The sequence below is a fragment of the Erithacus rubecula genome, assembly GCF_903797595.1.
Source record: "Erithacus rubecula genome assembly, contig: SUPER_33_unloc_1, whole genome shotgun sequence".
Lineage (NCBI taxonomy): Eukaryota > Metazoa > Chordata > Aves > Passeriformes > Muscicapidae > Erithacus > Erithacus rubecula.
This window is the reverse complement of record NW_027636168.1, coordinates 713198-735645: the sequence shown is the minus strand read 5'-3', so window position 1 is coordinate 735645 and position 22448 is coordinate 713198. Positions and strand designations below refer to the sequence as shown.

The 22448-nt window shown below is 50.7% G+C and overlaps 2 protein-coding genes and 1 long non-coding RNA gene across 4 annotated transcripts; 1 reads left to right on the top strand and 2 right to left on the bottom strand.

Moving 5' to 3' along the window:
- The first annotated feature begins 11 nt into the window (after positions 1-11).
- Positions 12-11431, top strand: LOC306813906 (methanethiol oxidase-like). 2 transcript variants are annotated; one of them, XM_079329590.1, is made up of 10 exons: positions 12-138; positions 1093-1278; positions 1867-1987; positions 3190-3372; positions 5413-5591; positions 8439-8517; positions 9205-9326; positions 9406-9498; positions 10123-10241; positions 11102-11425. In XM_079329590.1, the coding sequence occupies exons 2-10, from the start codon at positions 1111-1113 to the stop codon at positions 11262-11264; spliced, it is 1227 nt and encodes a 408-aa protein (XP_079185716.1). In that variant the 5' UTR covers positions 12-138; positions 1093-1110; the 3' UTR covers positions 11265-11425. The 2 variants fall into 2 exon arrangements, with proteins under 2 accessions (XP_079185716.1, XP_079185715.1); XM_079329589.1 differs by having other exon boundaries at positions 37-138; positions 10123-10236; positions 11102-11431.
- Positions 11432-11448: 17 nt separating this feature from the next.
- LOC306813907 lies at positions 11449-12538 on the bottom strand. Its single transcript, XR_013777061.1, has 3 exons — positions 11990-12538; positions 11659-11906; positions 11449-11494 (listed from the first exon to the last, which is right to left on the bottom strand). It is a non-coding gene; the product is annotated as an uncharacterized lncRNA (long non-coding RNA).
- A 1507-nt stretch (positions 12539-14045) lies between these two features.
- Positions 14046-20600, bottom strand: LOC306814013 (methanethiol oxidase-like; the record flags this gene model as incomplete). The annotated part of the gene is made up of 12 exons (XM_079329710.1): positions 14046-14223; positions 15244-15362; positions 15716-15808; positions 15892-16013; positions 16330-16404; positions 16958-17143; positions 17427-17609; positions 17864-17984; positions 18299-18490; positions 19489-19601; positions 19963-20154; positions 20597-20600. 12 exons carry the CDS (start codon positions 20598-20600, stop codon positions 14061-14063), a joined length of 1563 nt encoding a protein of 520 aa, XP_079185836.1. The 3' UTR covers positions 14046-14060.
- Positions 20601-22448: the final 1848 nt, after the last annotated feature.

Sequence of the window (22448 nt, the reverse complement as noted above, 5' to 3'; positions counted from 1 at the left end):
ATTTGATCCCAAGCTGTGCCTGCAGGGCCCAGGGAGCAGCTGCTGTACCTGCCCTGCATCTACCGCAGCACCGGCAGCGCCCGCCCCGACTTCCTGGCCACCGTGGATGTGGATCCCCAATCCCCCCAGTACTGCCAGGTACTCCAGGGCTGGGGGAGGCTGGGATCCAGGATCCCAAACCTGGGAGAGTCTGGGAAAATCCAGCATTCCAGACCTGGGAGTCTGGGAAAATCCAGCATTCCAGACCTGGGAGTCTGGGAAAATCCAGCATTCCAAACCTGGGAGAGTCTGGGAAAATCCAGCATTCCAGACCTGGGAGAGTCTGGGAAAATCCAGCATTCCAGACCTGGGAGAGTCTGGGAAAATCCAGGACTCCAAACCTGGGAGAGTCTGGGAAAATACAGCATTCCAAACCTGGGAGAATCTGGGAGAATCCAGGATTCCAAACCTGGGAGAATCTGGGAAAATCCAGGAGAATCTGGGAAAATCCAGGATTCCAAACCTGGGAGCATCTGGGAAAATCCAGGATCCCAAACCTGGGAGAATCTGGGAAAATCCAGGAGAATCTGGGAGAATCCAGGATTCCAAACCTGGGAGAGTCTGGGAAAATCCAGCATTCCAAACCTGGGAGAGTCTGGGAAAATCCAGGACTCCAAACCTGGGAGAGTCTGGGAAAATCCAGGATCCCAAATCCAGGAGAATCTGGGAAAATCCAGCATTCCAAACCTGGGAGAGTCTGGGAAAATCCAGGATCCCAAATCCAGGAGAATCTGGGAAAATCCAGGATTCCAAATCTGGGAAAATCCAGGAGAATCTGGGAAAATCCAGGATCCCAAACCTGAGAGAATCTGGGAAAATCCAGGATCCTAACTTGGGAGAGTCTGGGAAAATCCAGACTTCTAACAGGGAAAATCTATGAGAATCTGAGAGAATCCAGCAATTCCAAACCCGGGAAAATCCACGATCCCAAATCAGACAAAATCCAGTAGAATCTGTGTAAAAAAAAATTGAAGAAAATCCCCGAAAAAATGCAGGAAAATCTGGCAAATCCCAACAAATGCCAGGAAGGGGTTGTGATATTCTTTTTCTCAGGTGCTGCACCGGCTGCCAATGCCACATGTGGGGGATGAGCTGCACCACTCAGGCTGGAACGCCTGCAGCAGCTGCCACGGGGACCCCCACAAATCCCGGGATTTCCTCATCCTGCCCAGCCTGGTCTCCTCCAGGATCTACATTGTGGACGTGGCCACTGACCCCAGGGCTCCCAGGCTGCACAAGGTGGGGAAAATTGGAATTTTCCTGCTTTTTTTCCCCACTTTTTTCCCTGCTTTTTCTGATTTTTTCCGATTTTTTTTCCGATTTTTTTCCAATTTTTTCCGATTTTTCCTGATTTTTTTTCTAATTTTTTCCTCTTGAGATTTTCTCTTTTCTCCCATTTTCTCCTCCTTTTCTTCCTTTCCCCCCCCTTTCTCCTTTTTCTCCCTTTTCTGCCTTTTTCTCTCTTTTTCTCCCCTTTTCCCCCCCAATTTCTTTCTGATTTCCCCCCTTTTTCCAATTTTTTTCTGATTTCTTCCAGATTTTCCCCCCTCTTTTTTCTCTCTTTTTTCATCTCTTCCCCCCCTGATTTTTCACTGATTTTTCCTCTTTTCCATCCCAATCTGTTTCCCCTTTATTCCCCAGATTTTTTCCTGATTTTCCCTCCTTTTCTTCCTTATTTTCTTTCCGATTTTCCCCCACTTTCATCCTTTCATCACAATTTTTCCCTTTTCCCCCTGATTTTTTCCCCTTATTTTTTTTCCCTTTCCTCCCCTTTTCCCTTCCAACATTCCAATTTTCCCATTTTCCCCATTTTTCTCCCCAATCCAGGTGGTGGAAGCTGAGCAATTGGCTCTCAAAGCCAACGCTGCCTTCCCGCACACCTCGCACTGCCTGGGCTCAGGGGAGATCCTCATCAGCTGCCTGGGGGACCCTCAGGGCAATGGCAAAGGTTGGAATTCCCAAAATTCCCAAAATTCCCAAAAAAAAGAATCCCCAGGGATTCACTCCCCATCCTCCAGCTGCAAAATCCAGCAAAAAATTGGAATTTTCATGATTTTTTTAGCAAATTTTAGCGGTTTTTTGTTGATTTTTTTCCTATTAAAACGTTTGGGATTTGTGGGATTCTAAAATTATAGGGATGGAAGATTTTAGGGATAGAAAATTTTAGAGATAGAAATTTTAGGGTTGGAAAAATTTAAGGATAGAAAAATTCCATGGATAGAAAATTTTAGGATGGAAAATTTTAGGGATGGAAAATTTTAGGGTTGGAAAAAATTAGGGATGGGAAATTTTAGGGATAGAAAAATTTAAGGATGGAAAATTTTAGGGATGGGAAATTTTAGGAATAGAAATTTTAGGGATGGAAAATTTTAAGGATAGAAAATTTTAGGGATAGAAATTTTAGGGTTTGAAAAATTTAAGGATAGAAAAATTCCATGGATAGAAAATTTTAGGATGGAAAATTTTAGGGATGGGAAATTTTAGGGATGGGAAATTTTAAGGATAGAAAATTTTAGGGATAGAAAAATTTAAGGATAGAAAATTTTAGGATGGAAAATTTTAGGGATGGGAAATTTTAGGAATGGAAATTTTAGGGATGGAAAATTTTAAGGATAGAAAATTATAGGGATAGAAATTTTAGGATTGGAAAAATTTAAGGATAGAAAAATTCCAGGGATGGAAAATTTTAGGGATAGAAAATTTTAGGACAGAAAATTTTAGGGATGGGAAATTTTAGGGTTGGAAAAATTTAAGGATAGAAAATTTTAGGGATGGGAAATTTTAGGGATGGAAAATTTTAGGGATGGAAAATTTTAGGGATGGGAAATTTTAGGGATGGAAAATTATAAGGATAGAAAATTTTAGGGATGGAAAATTTTAGGGTTGGAAAAAATTAGGGATGGGAAATTTTAGGGATGGAAAATTTCAGGGATAGAAAATTTTAGGAATGGAAAATCCCCTGGGATTAGGAATAGAAATAAAGAAATAATTTGATTTATTTAAATCTCTATAAATCCGTAGGAAAACAATTCCAGGAATTATTATTAAGGATAGACTCAATAAATAAATAAATCTAAATAAATTAAGGAATGATGTGATTTTAATCTCTTTGAACCTCTCCAAACCCACTTTTTTGGGTTTTTTTTCCAGGCACTTTTGTCCTGCTGGATGGAGAAACCTTTGAGGTGAAAGGAAATTGGGAAAAAGGAGAAAAAAGCCCCGAGCTGGGTTATGACTTCTGGTACCAACCACGGCACAACGTCCTGCTGAGCACAGAGTGGGGAGTGCCCAGAGCCCTGCTGCAGGGCTTCAACCCCCAGGATGTGCAGAAAGGTCTGGGAGAAACAAAAATAAAATTCCATTTTGGCAGAAAAATCCAAAAAATTCCATTTTTTACAGTGAAAATTCCGTCAAAATCGCATTTTTCCGAGCGAAAATGCGTTAAAAATCGGATTTTTTACAGCATAAATTCGTTAAAAATCGGATTTTTTACAGCGTAAATTCCTTAAAAATCGGATTTTTTACAGCATAAATTCATGAAAAATTGGATTTTTTACAGCGTAAATTCATGAAAAATTGGATTTTTTACAGCATAAATTTGTTAAAAATCGGATTTTTTGCAGCGCAAATTCATTAAAAATTGGATTTTTTACAGCATAAATTTGTTAAAAATCGGATTTTATACAGCAAAAATGCGTTAAAAATTGGATTTTTTACAGCGTAAATTCGTTAAAAATTGGATTTTTTACAGCATAAATTCATGAAAAATCGGATTTTTTACAGCATAAATTCATTAAAAATCGTTATTTTTATGGCACAAATTTGTTAAAAATCGGATTTTTTACAGCGTAAATTCATTAAAAATTGGGTTTTTTACGGCACAAATTTGTTAAAAATCGCATTTTTTGCAGCATAAATTCGCTAAAAATTAGAATTTTTTAAGGCAGAAATTCCTCGAAAATTCTGGTTTTTAGAGCAGAAATGTATTAAAAATTCAGTTTTTGAGGGTGGAAATTCCTGAAAAATTCCATTTTTTGGAGTGGAAATACAACAAAAATTCAGTTTTTTAGAGGAGAAATTCCTGAATTTTTTTTTTTTTTTTTTTAGAGTGGAAATGTATAAAAAAATTCCTTTTTTTGCAGCGAAAATTTATTAAAAATTGGATTTTCTAGAGCAGAAATTCCACAAAAATTCAAATTTTTTAGAGCAAAAATGCATTAAAAATTCAATTTTTGACAGCAGAAATTCCCCAAAAAAATGAATTTTTTGGAGTGGAAATTCTGTATAAATTCATTTTTTTAGAGCATAAATTCATTAAAATTTGGAAATTTTTTTGTGCAGAAATTCCTCAAAAATTCCAATTTTTTTTAGGGTGGAAATGCCTCAAAAAATTCAATATTGAGAGCAGAAACTCCTGAAAATTTCCTGGTTTTGAAGCAGAAATTCCTGAAAAATTCTGGTTTTTTTTAGAGTAAAAATACATTAAAAATTTGGATTTTTTTAGAGTAGAATTGTTTTAAAATTCCAATTTCTGACAGCAAAAATTAATTCAAAATTGTATTTTTTTGTCTGGATATTCCCCTAAAATTCAATTTCCAACAATGAAATTTCCTTTAAAAATCCCATTTTCCGACACAAAACCTCTTTAAAAATCCAAATTTTACCTGAAAAACTCCTTAAAAAAAAATCCAAAATTGGAGCTTGAAAATCCCTTAAACATCCAAAACTTGAGACTGAAAATCCCTAAAAAATCCAAATTTTCGTGAGCAAAAATTCCTTAAACACCCAAAACTTGAGGCTGAAAATCCCTAAAAAACCCAAATTTTCGTGAGCAAAAATTCCTTAAACACCCAAAACTTGAGGCTGAAAATCCCTAAAAAATCCAAATTTTGTTCAGCAAAAATTCCTTAAACACCCAAAACTTGAGGCTGAAAATCCCTAAAAAATCCAAATTTTCGTGAGCAAAAATTCCTTAAACACCCAAAACTTGAGGCTGAAAATCCCTAAAAAATCCAAATTTTTGTGAGCAAAAATTCCTTAAACACCCAAAACTTGAGACTGAAAATCCCTAAAAAATCCAAATTTTTGTGAGCAAAAATTCCTTAAACACCCAAAACTTGAGACTGAAAATCCCTAAAAAATCCAAATTTTCGTGAGCAAAAATTCCTTAAACACCCAAAACTTGAGGCTGAAAATCCCTAAAAAATCCAAATTTTTGCGAGCGAAAACTCCCAAAACCCCCAAATTTCCACCCTAAACCCCCTTTAAAAAACCCCCAATTTTTTTTCCCTCTTCCCTTTCATTCCCATCACTCCCTAAAGTGTGTAAATGTTGGGAATTTTGGTTAATTTTATTTTTTTTATTATTTTTCAGGGCTCTACGGGCGCCGCATCAACGTGTGGGACTGGGGCGAGCGGCGGCTGCTGCAGCAGCTGGATTTGGGATCCGGCTCCATCCCACTGGAAATTCGCTTCCTGCACCAGCCCAGTGCTGCCCAGGGCTTCGTGGGCTGTGCCCTCAGTGGGGACATCTGGAGGTTCTACAAAAATCCTGTCAGTTTGGGGTGAAATCTGGGGATTTTGGGGTTTTTTTCTGTGAAATTTTGAGGCTTTTTAGAGATTTTTCGGTAAAATTCGGGGATTTTTTGGGTGTTTTCCGATGAATCCATGGGGGGTTTTTGGAGGTTTTTCCCTGGTTTCATTGCTCTCAGTGAGATCTGGAGGTTCTACAAAAATCCTGTCAGTTTGGGGTGAAATCTGGGGATTTTGGGGTTTTTTTCTGTGAAATTTTGAGGCTTTTTAGCGATTTTTCGGTAAAATTCGGGGATTTTTTGGGCTTTTCCAGTGAATTTCTGGAGGTTTTCTGAGGTTTTTCCCTGGTTTCATTGCTCTCAGTGGGGACATCTGGAGGTTCTACAAAAATCCTGTCAGTTTGGGGTGAAATCTGGGGATTTTGGGGGTTTTTTTTGTGAAATTCCGATTTTTTTTTTGTGATTTTTCGGTGAAATTCGGGGATTTTTTGGGCTTTTCCAGTGAATTTCTGGAGGTTTTCTGAGGTTTTTCCCTGGTTTCATTGCTCTCAGTAGGGATATTTGGAGGTTCTACAAAAATTCTGTCAGTTTGGGGTGAAATCCGGGGATTTTGGGGTTTTTTCTGTGAAATTTTGAGGCTTTTTAGCGATTTTTCGGTAGAATTCGGGGATTTTTTTGGGTGTTTTCCGATGAATCCATGGGGGGTTTTTGGAGGTTTTTCCCTGGTTTCATTGCTCTAAGTAGGGACATTTGGAGGTTCTACAAAAATCCTGTCAGTTTGGGGTGAAATCTGGGGATTTTGGGGTTTTTTCTGTGAAATTTTGAGGCTTTTTAGCGATTTTTCGGTAAAATTCGGGGATTTTTTGGGTGTTTTCCGATGAATCCATGGGGGGTTTTTGGAGGTTTTTCCCTGGTTTCATTGCTCTAAGTAAAGACATTTGGAGGTTCTACAAAAATCCTGTCAGTTTGGGGTGAAATCTGGGGATTTTGGGGGTTTTTTTTGTGAAATTCCGATTTTTTTTTTGTGATTTTTCGGTGAAATTCGGGGACTTTTTGGGCTTTTCCAGTGAATTTCTGGAGGTTTTCTGAGGTTTTTCCCTGGTTTCATTGCTCTCAGTGAGGAGATCTGGAGGTTCTACAAAAATCCTGTCAGTTTGGGGTGAAATCTGGGGATTTTGGGGTTTTTTCTGTGAAATTTTGAGGCTTTTTTAGCGATTTTTCGGTAAAATTCTGGGATTTTTTTGGGCTTTTCCAGTGAATTTCTGGAGGTTTTCTGAGGTTTTTCCCTGGTTTCATTGCTCTCAGTGAGGAGATCTGGAGGTTCTACAAAAATCCTGTCAGTTTGGGGTGAAATCTGGGGATTTTGGGGTTTTTTCAGTGAAATTCCGATTTTTTTTTGTGACTTTTCGGTGAAATTCTGGGATTTTTTTGGGCTTTTCCAGTGAATTTCTGGAGGTTTTTGGAGGTTTTTCCCTGGTTTCATTGCTCTCAGTAGGGATATTTGGAGGTTCTACAAAAATCCTGTCAGTTTGGGGTGAAATCTGGGGATTTTGGGGTTTTTTCTGTGAAATTTTGAGGCTTTTTAGCGATTTTTTGGTAGAATTCGGGGATTTTTTGGGTGTTTTCCGATGAATCCATGGGGGATTTTTGGAGGTTTTTCCCTGGTTTCATTGCTCTCAGTGAGATCTGGAGGTTCTACAAAAATCCTGTCAGTTTGGGGTGAAATCTGGGGATTTTGGGGTTTTTTTCTGTGAAATTCCGATTTTTTTTTGTGATTTTTCGGTGAAATTCGGGGATTTTTTTGGGCTTTTCCAGTGAATTTCTGGAGGTTTTCTGAGGTTTTTCCCTGGTTTCATTGCTCTCAGTGGGGACATCTGGAGGTTCTACAAAAATCCTGTCAGTTTGGGGTGAAATCTGGGGATTTTGGGGTTTTTTTCTGTGAAATTTTGAGGCTTTTTAGCGATTTTTCGGTAAAATTCGGGGATTTTTTGGGTGTTTTCCGATGAATCCATGGGGGGTTTTTGGAGGTTTTTCCCTGGTTTCATTGCCCTCAGTGGGGATATTTGGAGATCCTACAAAAATCCTGTCAGTTTGGGGTGAAATCTGGGGATTTTGGGGTTTTTTTCTGTGAAATTCCGAGGTTTTTTGGGGATTTTTCGGTGAAATTCTCAGGTTTTTAGGTGAATTCCTGGCACTTTTTCAGGGTTTTTTCAGTGGAATTTTTTTGGTTTTTGGGGAATTTTGGTGATTCTACAAAACTTGGTGAGTTCCTGGGATTTGGGGTGAAATTCGGGGGTCTTGGGGCAAAATCTGGGGATTTTGGTTTTTTTTTCCATGGAATTTCTGAGGTTTTTCAGCGATTTTTCCATGGAATTCTGGGGTTTTTTTAGGGTTTTTTCCATTGAATTCCTGGGAGTTTTTAGGATTTTTTTGCATGGAGTTCTGGGGATTTTGGGGGTTCTTTCCATGGAATTCTGGGGGGTTTTATGGAGATCTTGAGGTACCACAAAAACTCTGTGAGTTTGGGGCAAAATCCAGGGATTTGGGGTTTTTTTTCTGTGAAATTTTCGATTTTTTGGGGGGATTTTTCCATGAATTTCTGCAGTTTTTAGGGTTTTTTTTCCATGGAATTCCTGGGGTTTTAGGGAGATCCTGAGATTCTACAAAATTTAGTGAAATCCTGGGATTTGGGGTGAAATCTGGGGATTTTGGGGGGTTTTTTCCATGAAATTCTTGGGATTTTTCCATGAAATCTCTGAGTTTTTAGGGAAACCTCTGAGATTTTATCACAGTGGGATTATGGATATCCCATGAATTTGGGGAAATTTGGGAATTTTGGGTAAATAATTTAATTTTTTTCCTCCTTCAGGAAGGAAAATGGGAAGCAGAGAAGGTGATTGAGGTGCCCAACAAGAAAGTCCAGGGATGGCTCCTCCCAGAAATGCCAGGTGGGAGAAATTTGGGAAAAACTGGAAAAATTTAGGAAAAATTTGGGAATTTTCTCACTGATCCAGAGTGGATTTTGGCAGAATTTGATCCCTAAATGGCAAAAAATTCCAAATTTTTTGCCCCAAGCTTGATTTTTTTGGGAGAAATTTTTGGAATTTGGGTCTGAATTGGCTCCACCCTTTTTTTTTTTTTTTTTTTTTTTTTTTTTTTTCCCCATAAAAATCTTTGGAATTTGGGTTTGGATTTTCTCAGGAATTATTCTGGGAATTCTAGAGAGCCTTGAATTCATTCCCACGGTTGGTTTTCCATCAAAATCTTTGGAAATTTTGGCCTGAATTTCCTCAAAAATTCCCTGAGAAATTCCAAAATTTTTGGAGGATTTTTGGAATTTTCTGGGGGGTTTTTTGGGAATTTTTTTGAGATTTTTGGGGGGGGATTTGGGGGATTTTGGTGGGGAGAGATTTTTCGTGGGGATTTTTGAGGGATTTTTTTTTTTTTTTTAGATTTGGTGGGGGCTGAATTTTGAGATTTTTTTTCTGGGATTTTTTGAGATTTCTTGTGGGGATTTTTTGGTTTTTTTGTCGATTTTTTGTGGGTTTTTTGCTATTTGGGGGGGATTTTTTGGTGAGATTTTGGGATTCCCTCTGCTCCACTCCCTAATTTTCCTCTGGAATTCCCTCTGGCAGCTTTGATCACAGATATCCTGATTTCCCTGGACGACAAATTCCTTTATTTCAGCAACTGGATCCACGGCGACGTTCGCCAGTACGACATCAGCGACCCCAAAAACCCCAAACTCGTGGGCCAGGTCAGCCAAAAATCCCCCCAAAAAATTGCCAATTTTATTTTTTTAAACAATTCCTGAAGTTTTCCATGGATTTTTCCAGGTTTTTTTGGGAGGCAGCATCTGCAAAGGGGGAGCTGTGACCGTGCTGGAAGATCGGGAATTGCAGGAGCAGCCGGAGCCCTGCGTGATCCAGGTCAGGATTCCCAAATTTTTTTGGAGGTTTTTCCCAACAAAATTCCCAAAATTTTGGAAATTCCCAACATCCCAAACTCCTCCTGAGGTTGGGGGTTTTTTTCCAGGTGAATATTCCCCAAATTTTGGGGTTTTTTCCCAAAAAATGTTGCAATTTTTGATATCCAAAACCCCTCCTGAGGTTGGATTTTCCTTCCTTAAGGGATGGAAATCCCAAAATTTTTGGGATCCCAAAAATCCCAAAAACCCAAAAATTTTGGGATTTCCTGGGTGAATTTTTTGGGGAATTTCTCTCCAAATTTTGGGATGTAGGATTTTCTGGATGGATTTTTTTGAGGGAATTTTCCCCCAAATTTTGGGATTTCGGATTTCCTGGGTGAATTTTTTGGGAATTTTTTTCCCCAAATTTTGGAAATTGGGATTCCCTGGATGGGATTTTGAGATTTTCAGGGGAAGAGAATCCCAGGAGGGCCCCCAGATCCTGCAGCTCAGCCTCGAGAGACAGAAAAATTCAAAAAAAATTCAATTTTCTCCCCAAATTTTCGTATTTTTGCCCAAAACCTGGGAATTTTTCCTCAAAATTTGGGATTTGGGATCCCCTGGATGGGATTTTTGGGAATTTCAGGGGAAGAGGATCCCAGGAGGGCCCCAGATGCTGCAGCTCAGCCTGGATGGGCGTCGTCTCTACGTGACCACGTCTCTGTTCAGCGCCTGGGACCGGCAGTTCTACCCCGAGATGATCACGTCAGTCCCTGCCACAAACCCTTTTCCCAAACCCAAACCCTTTTCCCAAACCCTTTTCCCAACTCTAAACCCTTTTCCCAAACCCTTTTCCCAACCCCAAACCCTTTTCCCAAACCCTTTCCCAACCCCAAACCATTTTCCCAAACCCTTTCCCAACCCCAAACCCTTTCCCAACCCCAAACCCTTTTCCCAACCCCAAACCCTTTTCCCAATCCCAAACCCTTGTCCCAACCCCAAACCCTTTTCCCAAACCCTTTCCCAACCCCAAACCCTTTTCCCAATCCCAAACCCTTGTCCCAATCCCAAACCCTTTTCCCATTCTTTTTTTCCCAAGCTCTTTTCCCTTTTTTCCCAATCCCAAACCCTTTTCCCAGCCCCATTTCTTTTTTTTCCCCAATCCCAACTCTTTTTCCCAACCCCAAACCTTATCCCAAACCTTTCCTCAATGCCATTTCTTTGTTCCCAACCTCCTTTCTTTTTTCCCAAACCCTTTCCCCATTCCAAAACCCTTTTTTCAAACCCAAACCCTTTTCAGAGTCCCAATCCCAAACCTTTTCCCAACCCTAAACCCTTTTCCCAGTCCCAAATTTTTTCCCCAAACTTTTTCTCAGCCCCAACATTTTCCCAACCCAAACCCTTTTTCCCACCCATATTTCCACTCCAAACCCGTTTCCCAACCCCAAATCCTTTCCCCAACCCCATTTCTTTTTTTTCCCAAACATTTCTCCCAATCCCAACCCTAAATCCTTTTACCCAAAACCTTTTCTCAACCCCAAACCCTTTTCCCCACCCCATTTTTATCCCCAAAACCCCCTTTTTTTTTCCCCATTCCCATTTTTTATTCCCATTTTTATTCCCAGGGAGGGCTCAGTGCTGCTGCAGCTGGATGTGAACCCAGAGCAGGGGGGGCTGAGCCTGAACCCCAAATTCCTGCTGGATTTTGGGAAGGAGCCAGGGGGACCCTGCCTGGCCCACGAGGTTCGGTACCCGGGGGGGGACTGCACCTCTGACATCTGGGTCTGAGAATTCCTGGGAAAAATCTGGGAATTTTCTGGGAATTCTGAAATTTGGGAATGTGGAAATTCACCTCTGACATCTGGGTCTGAGAATTCCTGGGAAAAATCTGGGAATTTTCTGGGAATTCTGAAATTTGGGAATGTGGAAATTCACCTCTGACATCTGGATCTGAGAATTCCTGGGAAAAATCTGGGAATTTTCTGGGAATTCTGAAATTTGGGAATGTGGAAATTCACCTCTGACATCTGGATCTGAGAATTCCTGGGAGAAATCAGAAATTTTCTGGGAATTCTGAAATTTGGGAATGTGGAAATTCACCTCTGACATCTGGATCTGAGAATTCCTGAGAGAAATCAGAAATTTTCTGGGAATTCTGAAATTTGGGAATGTGGAAATTCACCTCTGACATCTGGGTCTGAGAATTCCTGGGAAAAATCTGGGAATTTTCTGGCAATTCTGAAATTTGGGAATGTGGAAATTCACCTCTGACATCTGGATCTGAGAATTCCTGGGAAAAATCTGGGAATTTTCTGGGAATTCTGAAATTTGGGAATGTGGAAATTCACCTCTGACATCTGGGTCTGAGAATTCCTGGGAAAATTTGGGAATTTTCTGGGAATTCTGAAATTTGGGAATGTGGACATTCACCTCTGACATCTGGGTCTGAGAATTCCTGGGAAAAATCTGGGAATTTTCTGGGAACTCTGAAATTTGGGAATGTGGAAATTCACCTCTGACATCTGGATCTGAGAATTCCTGGGAAAAATCTGGGAATTTTCTTGGAATTCTGAAATTTGGGAATGGGGGACTGCACCTCTGACATCTGGGTCTGAGAATTCCTGGGAAAATTTGGGAATTTTCTGGGAATTCTGAAATTTGGGAATGTGGAAATTCACCTCTGACATCTGGGTCTGAGAATTCCTGGGAAAAATCAGAAATTTTCTGGGAACTCTGAAATTTGGGAATGTGGAAATTCACCTCTGACATCTGGGTCTGAGAATTCCTGGGAAAAATCTGGGAATTTTCTTGGAATTCTGAAATTTGGGAATGGGGGACTGCACCTCTGACATCTGGGTCTGAGAATTCCTGGGAAAATTTGGGAATTTTCTGGGAATTCTGAAATTTGGGAATGTGGAAATTCACCTCTGACATCTGGATCTGAGAATTCTATGGAAAATCTGGGAATTTTCTGGGAATTCTTTGGGAATTTGGGGCTTTGGGACTGCACCTCTGTTATCTGGCTGTGATCATAAAAACTCTGATTGATTTTGGAAAAATATGAATAAAAAATAAAATATGAAATAAATTAATAAAATGAAAAATGTGGAAAAATGGAATAAAATGGGGATAAATTAGGGATAAAATATGGGATAAATTGCGAAAAATAGGGAAAAATTACAGATAAAAATGAGTTCAAATGGGGACAAAGGAGGGATAGATTAGGGATAAAATGTGATTTAATTAGGGTTAAAATAAGAAAAAAAATAATAAAATAGGTTAAAAATAGAGATAAAATAGAGAGAAGCAGGAGGCAACCATCCCACAAAAATCTCATAGAACAGTGGGAAAATTCTGGAAAAAATCCGGAAAATTTGGATCCAAAAATCCCACAAAAAAACAGGGGATATTCCCAGCCAGGGATTTGTTTTTCCTGGATTTTGGGGGTTTTTTTCTTGGAATGAGACTCGGGAAGCTGCGGCTGATGCTGGGAAAACTTTATTGATTGTGGGGAAAGCAGAGCCGGGACAGGGACAGGGAATGACCCGGGATTGGGGATTGAGGGAATGTCCCGGGATTGGGGATTGAGGGAATGACCCGGGATTGGGGATTGAGGGAATGACCCGGGATTGGGGATTGAGGGAATGTCCCGGGATTGGGGATTGAGGGAATGACCCGGGATTGGGGATTGAGGGAATGACCCGGGATTGGGGATTGAGGGAATGTCCCGGGATTGGGGATTGAGGGAATGACCCGGGATTGGGGATTGAGGGAATGTCCCGGGATTTCCCAGGAGCAGCCGCGGGTCCCGGCGCTGCTTTGCCCGGAGCGGGATCGAGATTCCAGCGGGAACGGGAACCCCAAACTCAACAGCGAGGGGACCCCAAACCCTGGAATACCCTGAGAGGATCCCAAAATACGGGAATCACCCCAGGAGACCCCAAACTCATCACCCAGGGGATCCCAAACCCGGGAATCACACAGGGGACCCGAAACTCGGGAATTCCCCCACGGGATCCCAAACTCATCACCCAGAGGATCCCAAACCCGGGAATCACACAGGGGACCCCAAATGTGAAAATTACCCGAGAGGATTCCAAATGTGGGCATCACCAGAGGGGACCCCAAATGTGGAAATCACCAAGGGCACCCCAAATCCAGAATCCCCCCAATCCCATCACTCAGGGCACCCCAAAGGCAGAGTCTCCCCCAATCCCATCACCCAGGGCACCCCAAACCCGCGATCACCCCCAATCCCATCACCCAGGGCACCCCAAAGGCAGAGTCTCCCCCAGCCCCAGCACCCCGCGCACCCCAAAGGCAGAGTCTCCCCCAGCCCCATCACCCAGGGCACCCCAAAGGCAGAGTCTCCCCCAGCCCCATCACCCAGGGCACCCCAAAGGCAGAGTCTCCCCCAGCCCCAGCACCCCGCGCACCCCAAAGGCAGAGTCTCCCCCAGCCCCATCACCCCGCGCACCCCAAACCCGCGCTGCCCCCGTTGCCGTTCCCGTTCCCGTTGCCGTTGCCGTTGCCGTTCCGGCTGCAGCAGCCGCGGGCGCTCCGGGCGCTGCCGCCGCTCGCCCCTCAGGCCAGCGGTTCGCTCTTGCAGTCGCCGCCGGGGAAGCGCACGGCGTGCGCCAGGCACGGCCCGTGCGGCTCCTTGCCGAAATCCACCAGGAAGTTTTTGTTGACGGCCAGCCCGCCCTTGTCCGTGTCCACGTCCAGCTGCAGCAGCACCGAGCCCTCCCTGCGGCCACAGCGGCGGCTCGGGGCGGCTGCGGCACCGGGAGCGCGGCGCGGAGCCGGGGGGACACGGGGGGACCAGGGGGGATCGGGGGGACACGGGGGGATCGGGGGGATCGGGGGGATTGGGGGGAATGGGGGGATCGGGGGGAATGGGGAGATCGGGGGGACACGGGGGGACACGGGGGGATCGGGAGGATCGGGGGGATTGGGGGGAATGGGGGGATCGGGGGGAATGGGGGGATCGGGGGGAATGGGGGGACCCGGGGGGATCGGGGGCAGTGGGGGGATCGGGAGGGATTCAGGGATTGGGGGGATCGGGGGGACCCGGGGGAATCGGGGGGACACGGAGAGATTGGGGGGATCGGGAGGGATTCAGGGATTGGGGGAATTGAGGGGATGGGGGTGACGAGTTCCCCCAGGATTGGGCAAGTCCCGGGGATGGGCTAAGGGTCAAGGTGGGCTCAGGATAAGATTTTCCCCGAAATATCCCCTGGAATGGGTCAGGACAGACTCAGGGTCAGTTTAACCCCCTGGACAGGTTTAGGACGGGCTCAGGGTCAGTTTTTCCCCCTGGACAGGTTTAGGACAGACTCAGGGGCAGTTTTTCCCCCTGGACAGGTTTAGGACAGACTCAGGGTCAGTTTTTCCCCAGGACAGGTTTAGGACGGGCTCAGGGGCAGTTTTTCCCCCTGGACAGGTTTAGGACAGACTCAGGGTCAGTTTTTCCCCCTGGGCAGGTTTAGGACAGACTCAGGGTCAGTTTTTCCCCCTGGACAGGTTTAGGACGGGCTCAGGGTCAGTTTTGCCCCCTGGACAGGTTTAGGACGGGCTCAGGGGCAGTTTTGCCCCCTGGGCAGGTTTAGGACGGGCTCAGGGTCCGTTTAACCCCCTGGGCAGGTTTAGGACGGGCTCAGGGTTCGTTTCGCCCCCTGGACAGGTTTAGGACAGACTCAGGGTCAGTTTTGCCCCCTGGGCAGGTTTAGGACGGGCTCAGGGTCCGTTTCCCGGGGGGAATTCTCACTTGATCAGGCTGGGGTAGAACTGCCGGTCCCAGGTGCTGTAGAAGGAGTTGGTCACGTAGAGCCGCTTCCCGTCCAGGCTCAGCTGCAGCGAGGCGGGGCCGCCGAACACGCGCTTGCACTGGGACACGGAACTGGGCTTTACTGGGAGCACTGGGACAGGGCAGGGACACGGGGACACGGAACTGGGGGCACTGGGACACGGAACTGGGCTTTACTGGGAGCACTGGGACAGGGCAGGGGCACGGGGACACGGAACTGGGGGCACTGGGACACGGAACTGGGGGCACTGGGGTGAGCACACACACAGGTTCACATTCAGGTGAGCGCACACTCAGGTGAGCACACACACACTCAGGTTCACACTCAGGTGAGCACACACGCACACACTCAGGTTCACACTCAGGTGAGCACACACTCACACACACTCAGGTGAGCACACCCTCACCCCCACCCCCCCAGGTGCCCCCTCACCTTGACCACCAGCGGCTCGGGCTGTCCTTTGAGCTCCTCGTCCCTGCAGACGGTGACGGGGCCCCCCCGCAGGATGCTGCCCCCCACGAACACCTGCAAGGCACGGGGGGCTCGCAGCGTTCCCGGCACTGGCCCCGCCCGCCCCGCTCGCCCCCCGGCCCGGGGCCGCCCCTCACCTGCCCCACCAGCCGCGGTTTGCAGCCCGCCACCAGCTCGTACTGCCGGATGTCCCCGTGCAGCCAGTTGCACACGAACAGGAACCGGTCGTCAGCGCTGATGATGAGGTCGGCGATGAAGGCTGCGGGCACAGAGGGGGGTCAGGGCCGGGGGCACGGCCGGGGGCAGCGGGGCTGGGGGAGCGGGGTTTGGGTTTGGGAGCGGGAATTCGGGTAAAGCGGGACTTCGGGTAAGGAGGGTTTGGGGACAGGCAGGGTTCGGGGACAGGCAGGGTTCGGGGTCAGGCAGGGTTCGGGGTCAGGCAGGGTTCGGGGTCGTCCCGCGGGCTCTGGGGCCGCCTGTGGGGCCGTGCCCGGTGCCCCCCCGAGCGCATCAACTCGCACCCACCCGCACCCACCCGCACCCACCCGCACCCACCCGCACCCACCCGCGCCCACCTGGCATCTTGGGCATGATCCAGCCCGACACGTCCTTGGCCGGGATCCGGATCACCTCCTCCACGGCCCAGTTCTCTCTCTGCACAGGGACAGCCAGCGGGGTCACCCGGGCCGGGCCGAACCGGGACCGACGGGACCAGCCCGGGTCAAACCGGGACCGACGGGATCATCGCGATCCCAATCCAGGGAACAAGGGGCACATCCCAGTCCCTGTTACAGCCCCGGTTCCGATCCAGGGCACAACGGGCTCAGCCCGGTCCCCATCCCGTCCCGATCCGGGACACAACGGGATCATCCCTGTTGCGATCTCATCCCGGTCCCGGTCCCGATCCCAGCGGGTCCGTCCCGCTCTCCAATCCCTGGATCCGGACCCTCCCGTCCCCTGTCTCCATCCCTGGATCCGGACCCTCCCGTCCCCTGTCTCCATCCCTGTATCCGGACCCTCCCGTCCCCTCTCCCCATCCCTGGATCCGGACCCTCCCGTCCCCTGTCCCCATCCCTGGATCCGGACCCTCCCGTCCCCTCTCCCCATCCCTGGATCCGGACCCTCCCGTCCCCTGTCCCCATCCCTGGATCCGGACCCTCCCGTCCCCTGTCCCCGCTCCCCCGGCCCGCTCGTGGCCCGCACTCGCCTCGCAGGACTTGTAGAAGCGGAAAATGGCCCCGCTCAGCGCGCAGCCCACGTAGCCCTCGGCGGCGTCGGGCCGGTGCAGGAAGCGCACGGTGAACGGCAGCGAATCCTCGCCCAGGTCGAAGCACTGCGTGAGGCTGCGGCACGACAAGTTCCACACGTGCAGGCGGCGGCCGAAGATCCCTGGGGACACGGGGGGACAGGCTCGGGACAGCGCCGGGGACAGAGACCCCTCTCCGGAGAGTCCGGGGGGAACGGGATATGTGGGATTTGGGGAGGGGGTAATGCAGAATTTTGGGACAACACAAAGAAAATCGGGATCCCGGGAGAACAGTGATAAAGTCAGGATTTGGGGAGAACATGAAGAAAATTCAGATTTGGGGCACAAATCCCCTCTCAGGTATCCCCAGTCCCCTCTCAGGTGACCCCGCACCCGCAACCCACGCGCCCCCCCGCGTGTCCCCACCTTTGTTGAAGTCCTCGGGGCTGAAGCCCCTCCCGGCCACTTTGGGCACCATCCCGGCCGAGCTGACCAGCACGTTCAGCCGCGACTTGTACCAGAAGTCGTGGCCGCTCGCGGGGGTCTCGCACTCGCTCTCCCAGTTGCCCTTCAGCTCCAGGGTGGCCCCGTCCAGCACCACGAAGCCACCTGGGACACGCGGGGGACGCGGCGGTGACAAACCCGGGCTGGGCGGGACCGGCGGGGAGGATTGGGGGCGAGAGAGGGGAATGGGGGGGGATTAGTGGGGATTCTGGGCGGGGAAATGGGAATTGAAGGGAATTAACGGGAAATCCGTCAGGGAAATGGAAAATAATGGGAAATATTGGGAAATATTGGGAATTTTGGCAGGGAAATGGGAATTCATGGGAATTGATGGGAAGGAATTGCGGCAGGAGTTTCACCTTTGCTGTTGCCGGCAGGGTCGCCCATGTTGGCGATCAGGATGTCCCCGTTGGGCAGAGCGTGGCTCACAGCCAGGTAGCCCTTGTTGCACTTCCAGAACACATCCACGGGCTCAATCATCTGCAAAAACCAGCGCCAGCTTCAGCCTCCGCCTGCGGGGGCCTCTCCCGGACCACAGAATCCTTCCTGGGATTCATCCTTCCCTGAATCAATCCTTTCTTCTTTCTTTGAACTAATCCCTCGTTCTTTGAATTATTCCTTCTGTGAACTAATCTTTCCTTGAATTAATCTTTCCTTCCTTCCTCTCTCCATCCCTCCATCCACATTCCCCCTTTTCCCCAGTCCCCAATTCCCGATCCCAATCCCCCATTCCCGATCCCAATCCCCCATCCCCATTCCCCCATTCCCATTCCCGATCCCCGTCCCGTTCCCACCTTGCAGATGCGCGGGGCGCGGCACTGCGATCCCACATCCACCACGTAGATGCGGGAGGAGATGAGGCCGGGCAGCACCAGTTTGGTCCTTTTGGCCGCGGCGCCGCTCTCGAAGCAGCCGCAGGCGGGGCCCGCCCAGCCCGCGCAGTGCAGCTCGTCCTTGAGGTTGGGCATGGGCAGCCGGTGGATGACCTGGGCACGGCCAAGGGGCTGAGCCGGGCCGGGCCGGGCCGGGAGCGGGGCTGGGGGCGCTGGGGAGGGGCGGGGGGGAGACCCTGGGAATTGGGGAAGGGCGGGGGGAGACCCGGGAATTGGGGACGGGAGTGGGGAGACCCTGGGCGAGACCCCGGTAATTGGGGAGGGGCGGGGAGAGACCCTGGGAGAGATCCCGGGAATTGGGGAGGGGCGGGGGGAAACCCTGGGAGAGACCCCGGGAATTGGGGAGGGGCGGGGAGAGACCCCGGGAACTGGGGAGTGGCGGGGGAGACCCCGGGAACTGGGGAGGGACGGGGAGAGACCCTGGGAGAGATCCCGGGAACTGGGGAGGGGCGGGGGGAAACCCTGGGAGAGACCCCGGGAATTGGGGAGGGGCGGGGAGAGACCCCGGGAACTGGGGAGGGGCGGGGAGAGACCCCGGGAACTGGGGAGGGGCGGGGAGAGACCCCGGGAACTGGGGATCCTTGTCTGGGAATGACCCCGGGGTTTGGGGAGCGATGGGAGAGACACCGGGAATTGGAGAGGGGCGGGGGGGAGACCCTGGGAGAGACCCTTGGAATTGGGGAGGGGCTGGAAACCATTCTGGGATTTGGGGAGCCCTGGAGAGGTTCTGGAATTTAGGGATCCCAGGCACGTCAGGGAACAGCCCTATAATTTGGGGATCCCCCCTGGGGAGAGGCTGGATGCGATTCTGGGATTTGGGGATCCCGGGGAGGGGCTGGCGGCGATTCTGGCATTTGGGGAGCGGGTCTGGGATTTGGGGAGCCCCGAGAGGATCGCCAGCGCTCTCCAGGCCCCTCGGGGAGGGATCGGGACGGGAATTGAAGCCGAGCCCGGACACGGAGCTGTCTCCGAGCCCCGCGGGGCCGGCAGGAGCGCAGGGGATGCCCAGAAGGTTTTTCCTTCTCTCCCCGGCCCCCAGAGCTCCAGGGCCGCCCCGGCAGCGACCCCCGGCCCGGGAGCCCCGCTCGTACCTGGCCGTAGTGGCAGGAGCGCGGGTTGAGGTCCACGGTGGCCAGGAAATCGGGCTGATCGATGCCCGTGTTCCTGTAGGTGCAGGTCACGTAGGCGACCTCCTCCCTCGGGGCTGGGGACACAAAAACCGCGCTCAGACCGCGGAGCCACCCCAAAGAAATAATGGGCAGGAAAAGCTGCGGGGTGCTCTGTCAGAAATGAGCGGGATGGTTTTGGGGGTGCTGCGATTTCCTGCGGCTCCTCCCCGTGCAGATCTGGGGGGGCTGCAGAGCCGGGATCGACCCGGGCGGGAAATCCGGGAATAAACCGGGGGAAAAAGCCGGGATCGACACGGGGCAAGCAATATTGGTATCAGTCCATGTGAATCTCCCGGGCGTTCTGGGATGGGGCTCAGCACACACCGGGAGCTCAGAGCACCCCAAAAACCCCAAATTCCCCCCTCCCATCCCATCCCATCCCGTCCCAGCACTCGCCTTTCTGCACCTCGGGGCACGCGGGGTACTCGTAGCACGGAGCTCTGCACCTGTCTGGGGGAGCAGAGGGGACCCCGTGAGCGCCGCCCTGGCCCGGGACCCCCACCCGGCCCAGAGGGTCCCTCCAGCCCAGGGACCCCCGGGGACACCGCAGCCTCCGCTGGGCACCCGGGGCGAGCGTTCGGGGTGGCGCTGGACAGGGACAGGAATGGGACAGGGACAGGAATGGGACAGGGACAGGAATGGGACAGGGACAGGAATGGGACAAGGACAGGAATGGGACAGGGACAGCGCGGGGCCGAGCCCTGCCGGGAACACCTGAGACCCTCGAGGACCCCTCCCAGAGCAGGGACGGGACAGAGCGGGGACAGGAGGGGACAGAGCCGGGATCAGGGATGGGGACAGAGCTGTCACCCTGTACAGGACAGGATGGGCTCAGAGCTGTCACCCAGAGCCGGATCAGGGATGGGGACAGAGCTGTCACCCAGAGCCGGATCAGGGATGGGGACAGAGCTGTCACCCAGACCGGGAGCAGGGATGGGGACAGAGCTGTCACCCTGCACAGGACAGGATGGCACCGCGCTGTCACCCAGGCCGGCCCGGGGCTGCAGCCGAGGCTGCGGGGGTCCCTCACCCATGGCTGCAGCTCTGGGGTCCCGGTGCTGGCGGCGGAGGAGCTGGAGCTGAGGAGCTGCTGCTGCTGCTGTCGGGGGCTGGAGCGGCTGTGCCGTGCCCAGGCTGCTCGCGGGGCCCTTTTATCCCGGGACAGGCCGGGGCAGCGGGGCCCGGCCCAGGGAGGGGCTGCCCAGCCCGCGGAGGTGCCGCCCCAGCTGCGGCTTCTCGGCCGCCTCCCGCCGCCAATCGGGGCCCAAATCTGCTGCTGCTGCAGCTCCGAACCCTCAAAGCCCCGCGGCCCGAGCTGATCCGGCCCCGCTGCCCGCGGAGCGGCTGCGCCACACCCGGAGCGGCCTCGGCACCGGGGGCACCCCCAAATCCCGGCCTGAGAATGGGACACCCCCAAATCCCGGCCTGAGAATGGGGAACCCCCAAATCCCGGCCTGAGAATGGGACACCCCCAAATCCCGGCCTGAGAATGGGGAACCCCCAAATCCCGGCCTGAGAATGGGGAACCCCCAGATCCCCTCCTGAGAATGGGACACCCCCAAATCCCGGCCTGAGAACGGGACACCCCCAAATCCCGGCCTGAGAATGGGACACCCCCAAATCCCGGCCTGAGAATGGGGAACCCCCAAATCCCGGCCTGAGAATGGGACACCCCCAAATCCCGGCCTGAGAATGGGGAACCCCCAAATCCCGGCCTGAGAATGGGACACCCCCAAATCCCGGCCTGAGAATGGGACACCCCGCAATTTGATAATCCCAATTTGAGAACGAGGCACCCCCAAATCCCGGCCCGATCCTCGGCCCCAGCGGCGGCTCCCGGGGCTGGCAGGGGCTGAGCGCACGGAGGCACCGGAGGCTCCTGACAGGGAGATCCCGATCCGGGAGTCAACCAGGGGCTCCTCGGGATCCTGATCCTGACAGGAAAATCCCGATCCCGACCCCAGCGATCCCCCATCCCCTCGCCCCCATCCCCCCGCAGGCTCGCCGAGCGGGCTCTGCCCCGACACCGGATTTTGGGGCTCAGGGACATCGAGCCGGGCTCGGGGAGCTCCCGAGGGGATCCCGGCGAGCAGCGACAAAGGCGGGGGACAGCGGGGACCCTCAGGAAACCCCCCGAGCCCCTCCTGGGCCAGCAGCAGCCGGGCCGGGACACGGGGCGGCCTCAGGGGGCACCTGCGGGAGGGGACGGGGGCCGGAGGGGGAAACGGGGATTTGGGGGGCTCAGCACCGGGAACTGGGGCTGGGAGGGGCGCTGGGGACTGTCCCCAACCCCCTGGGCCACCAGAAATCACTGGGGACCATCCCCAACCCCCTGGCGCTGCACACCCGCTCATTAGCGAGCTCATTAGCGAGCTCATTAGCCAGTTCATTAGCCCGCCCCTCATTAGCGAGCCGCGCTGCTCCCGGTGGCTTCCCGCGCTGACGTCGCCGTGTCCCTTCCTGTCCCTCGCGTGTCGCGATAGCGCCGGGAAGTGTCCCGGGCGGAATTGGTCCCGCCTTGGGCTCGATCCTGGGGGGATTTTCCAGCCTCAGAAATCCTGGGATTCCCTGAGAGGTCCCTTTAACACTCAGTGCAATTCCAATTCCCAAACCCAAATAATCCTGGAATTCTGTGTAAAGTCCCATTAACACCCAGCTCAATTTCCAACCATCAATCCCAGCTCCTAATCTCCCCGAAAATTGGCAAACCCTACAAAAACCACAGCAAATGAACCTTTGGGAGAACTCGAAATTCCTCCGCCGAGCCCGGCCGGGAGCAGATAAAGCCGCGGCCGATAAAATAAAGCTGCTGATAAGAGCTGGAATTATTCCCTGCCCCTCCCTGCTCCGGGTGAGCTCGGCTGGTTCTCCCTGTGGCTTTT

Bases quoted from the DNA above. Each gene is read 5' to 3' on its own strand.
- LOC306813906 (XM_079329590.1), top strand. From the start codon at position 1,111: ATGCCACATGTGGGGGATGAGCTGCACCACTCAGGCTGGAACGCCTGC. The intron at 1,279-1,866 runs GTGGGGAAAATT...TCCCCAATCCAG, and splicing joins GGGCTCCCAGGCTGCACAAG to GTGGTGGAAGCTGAGCAATT. The intron at 9,499-10,122 runs GTCAGGATTCCC...TGGGAATTTCAG, and splicing joins CGGAGCCCTGCGTGATCCAG to GGGAAGAGGATCCCAGGAGG.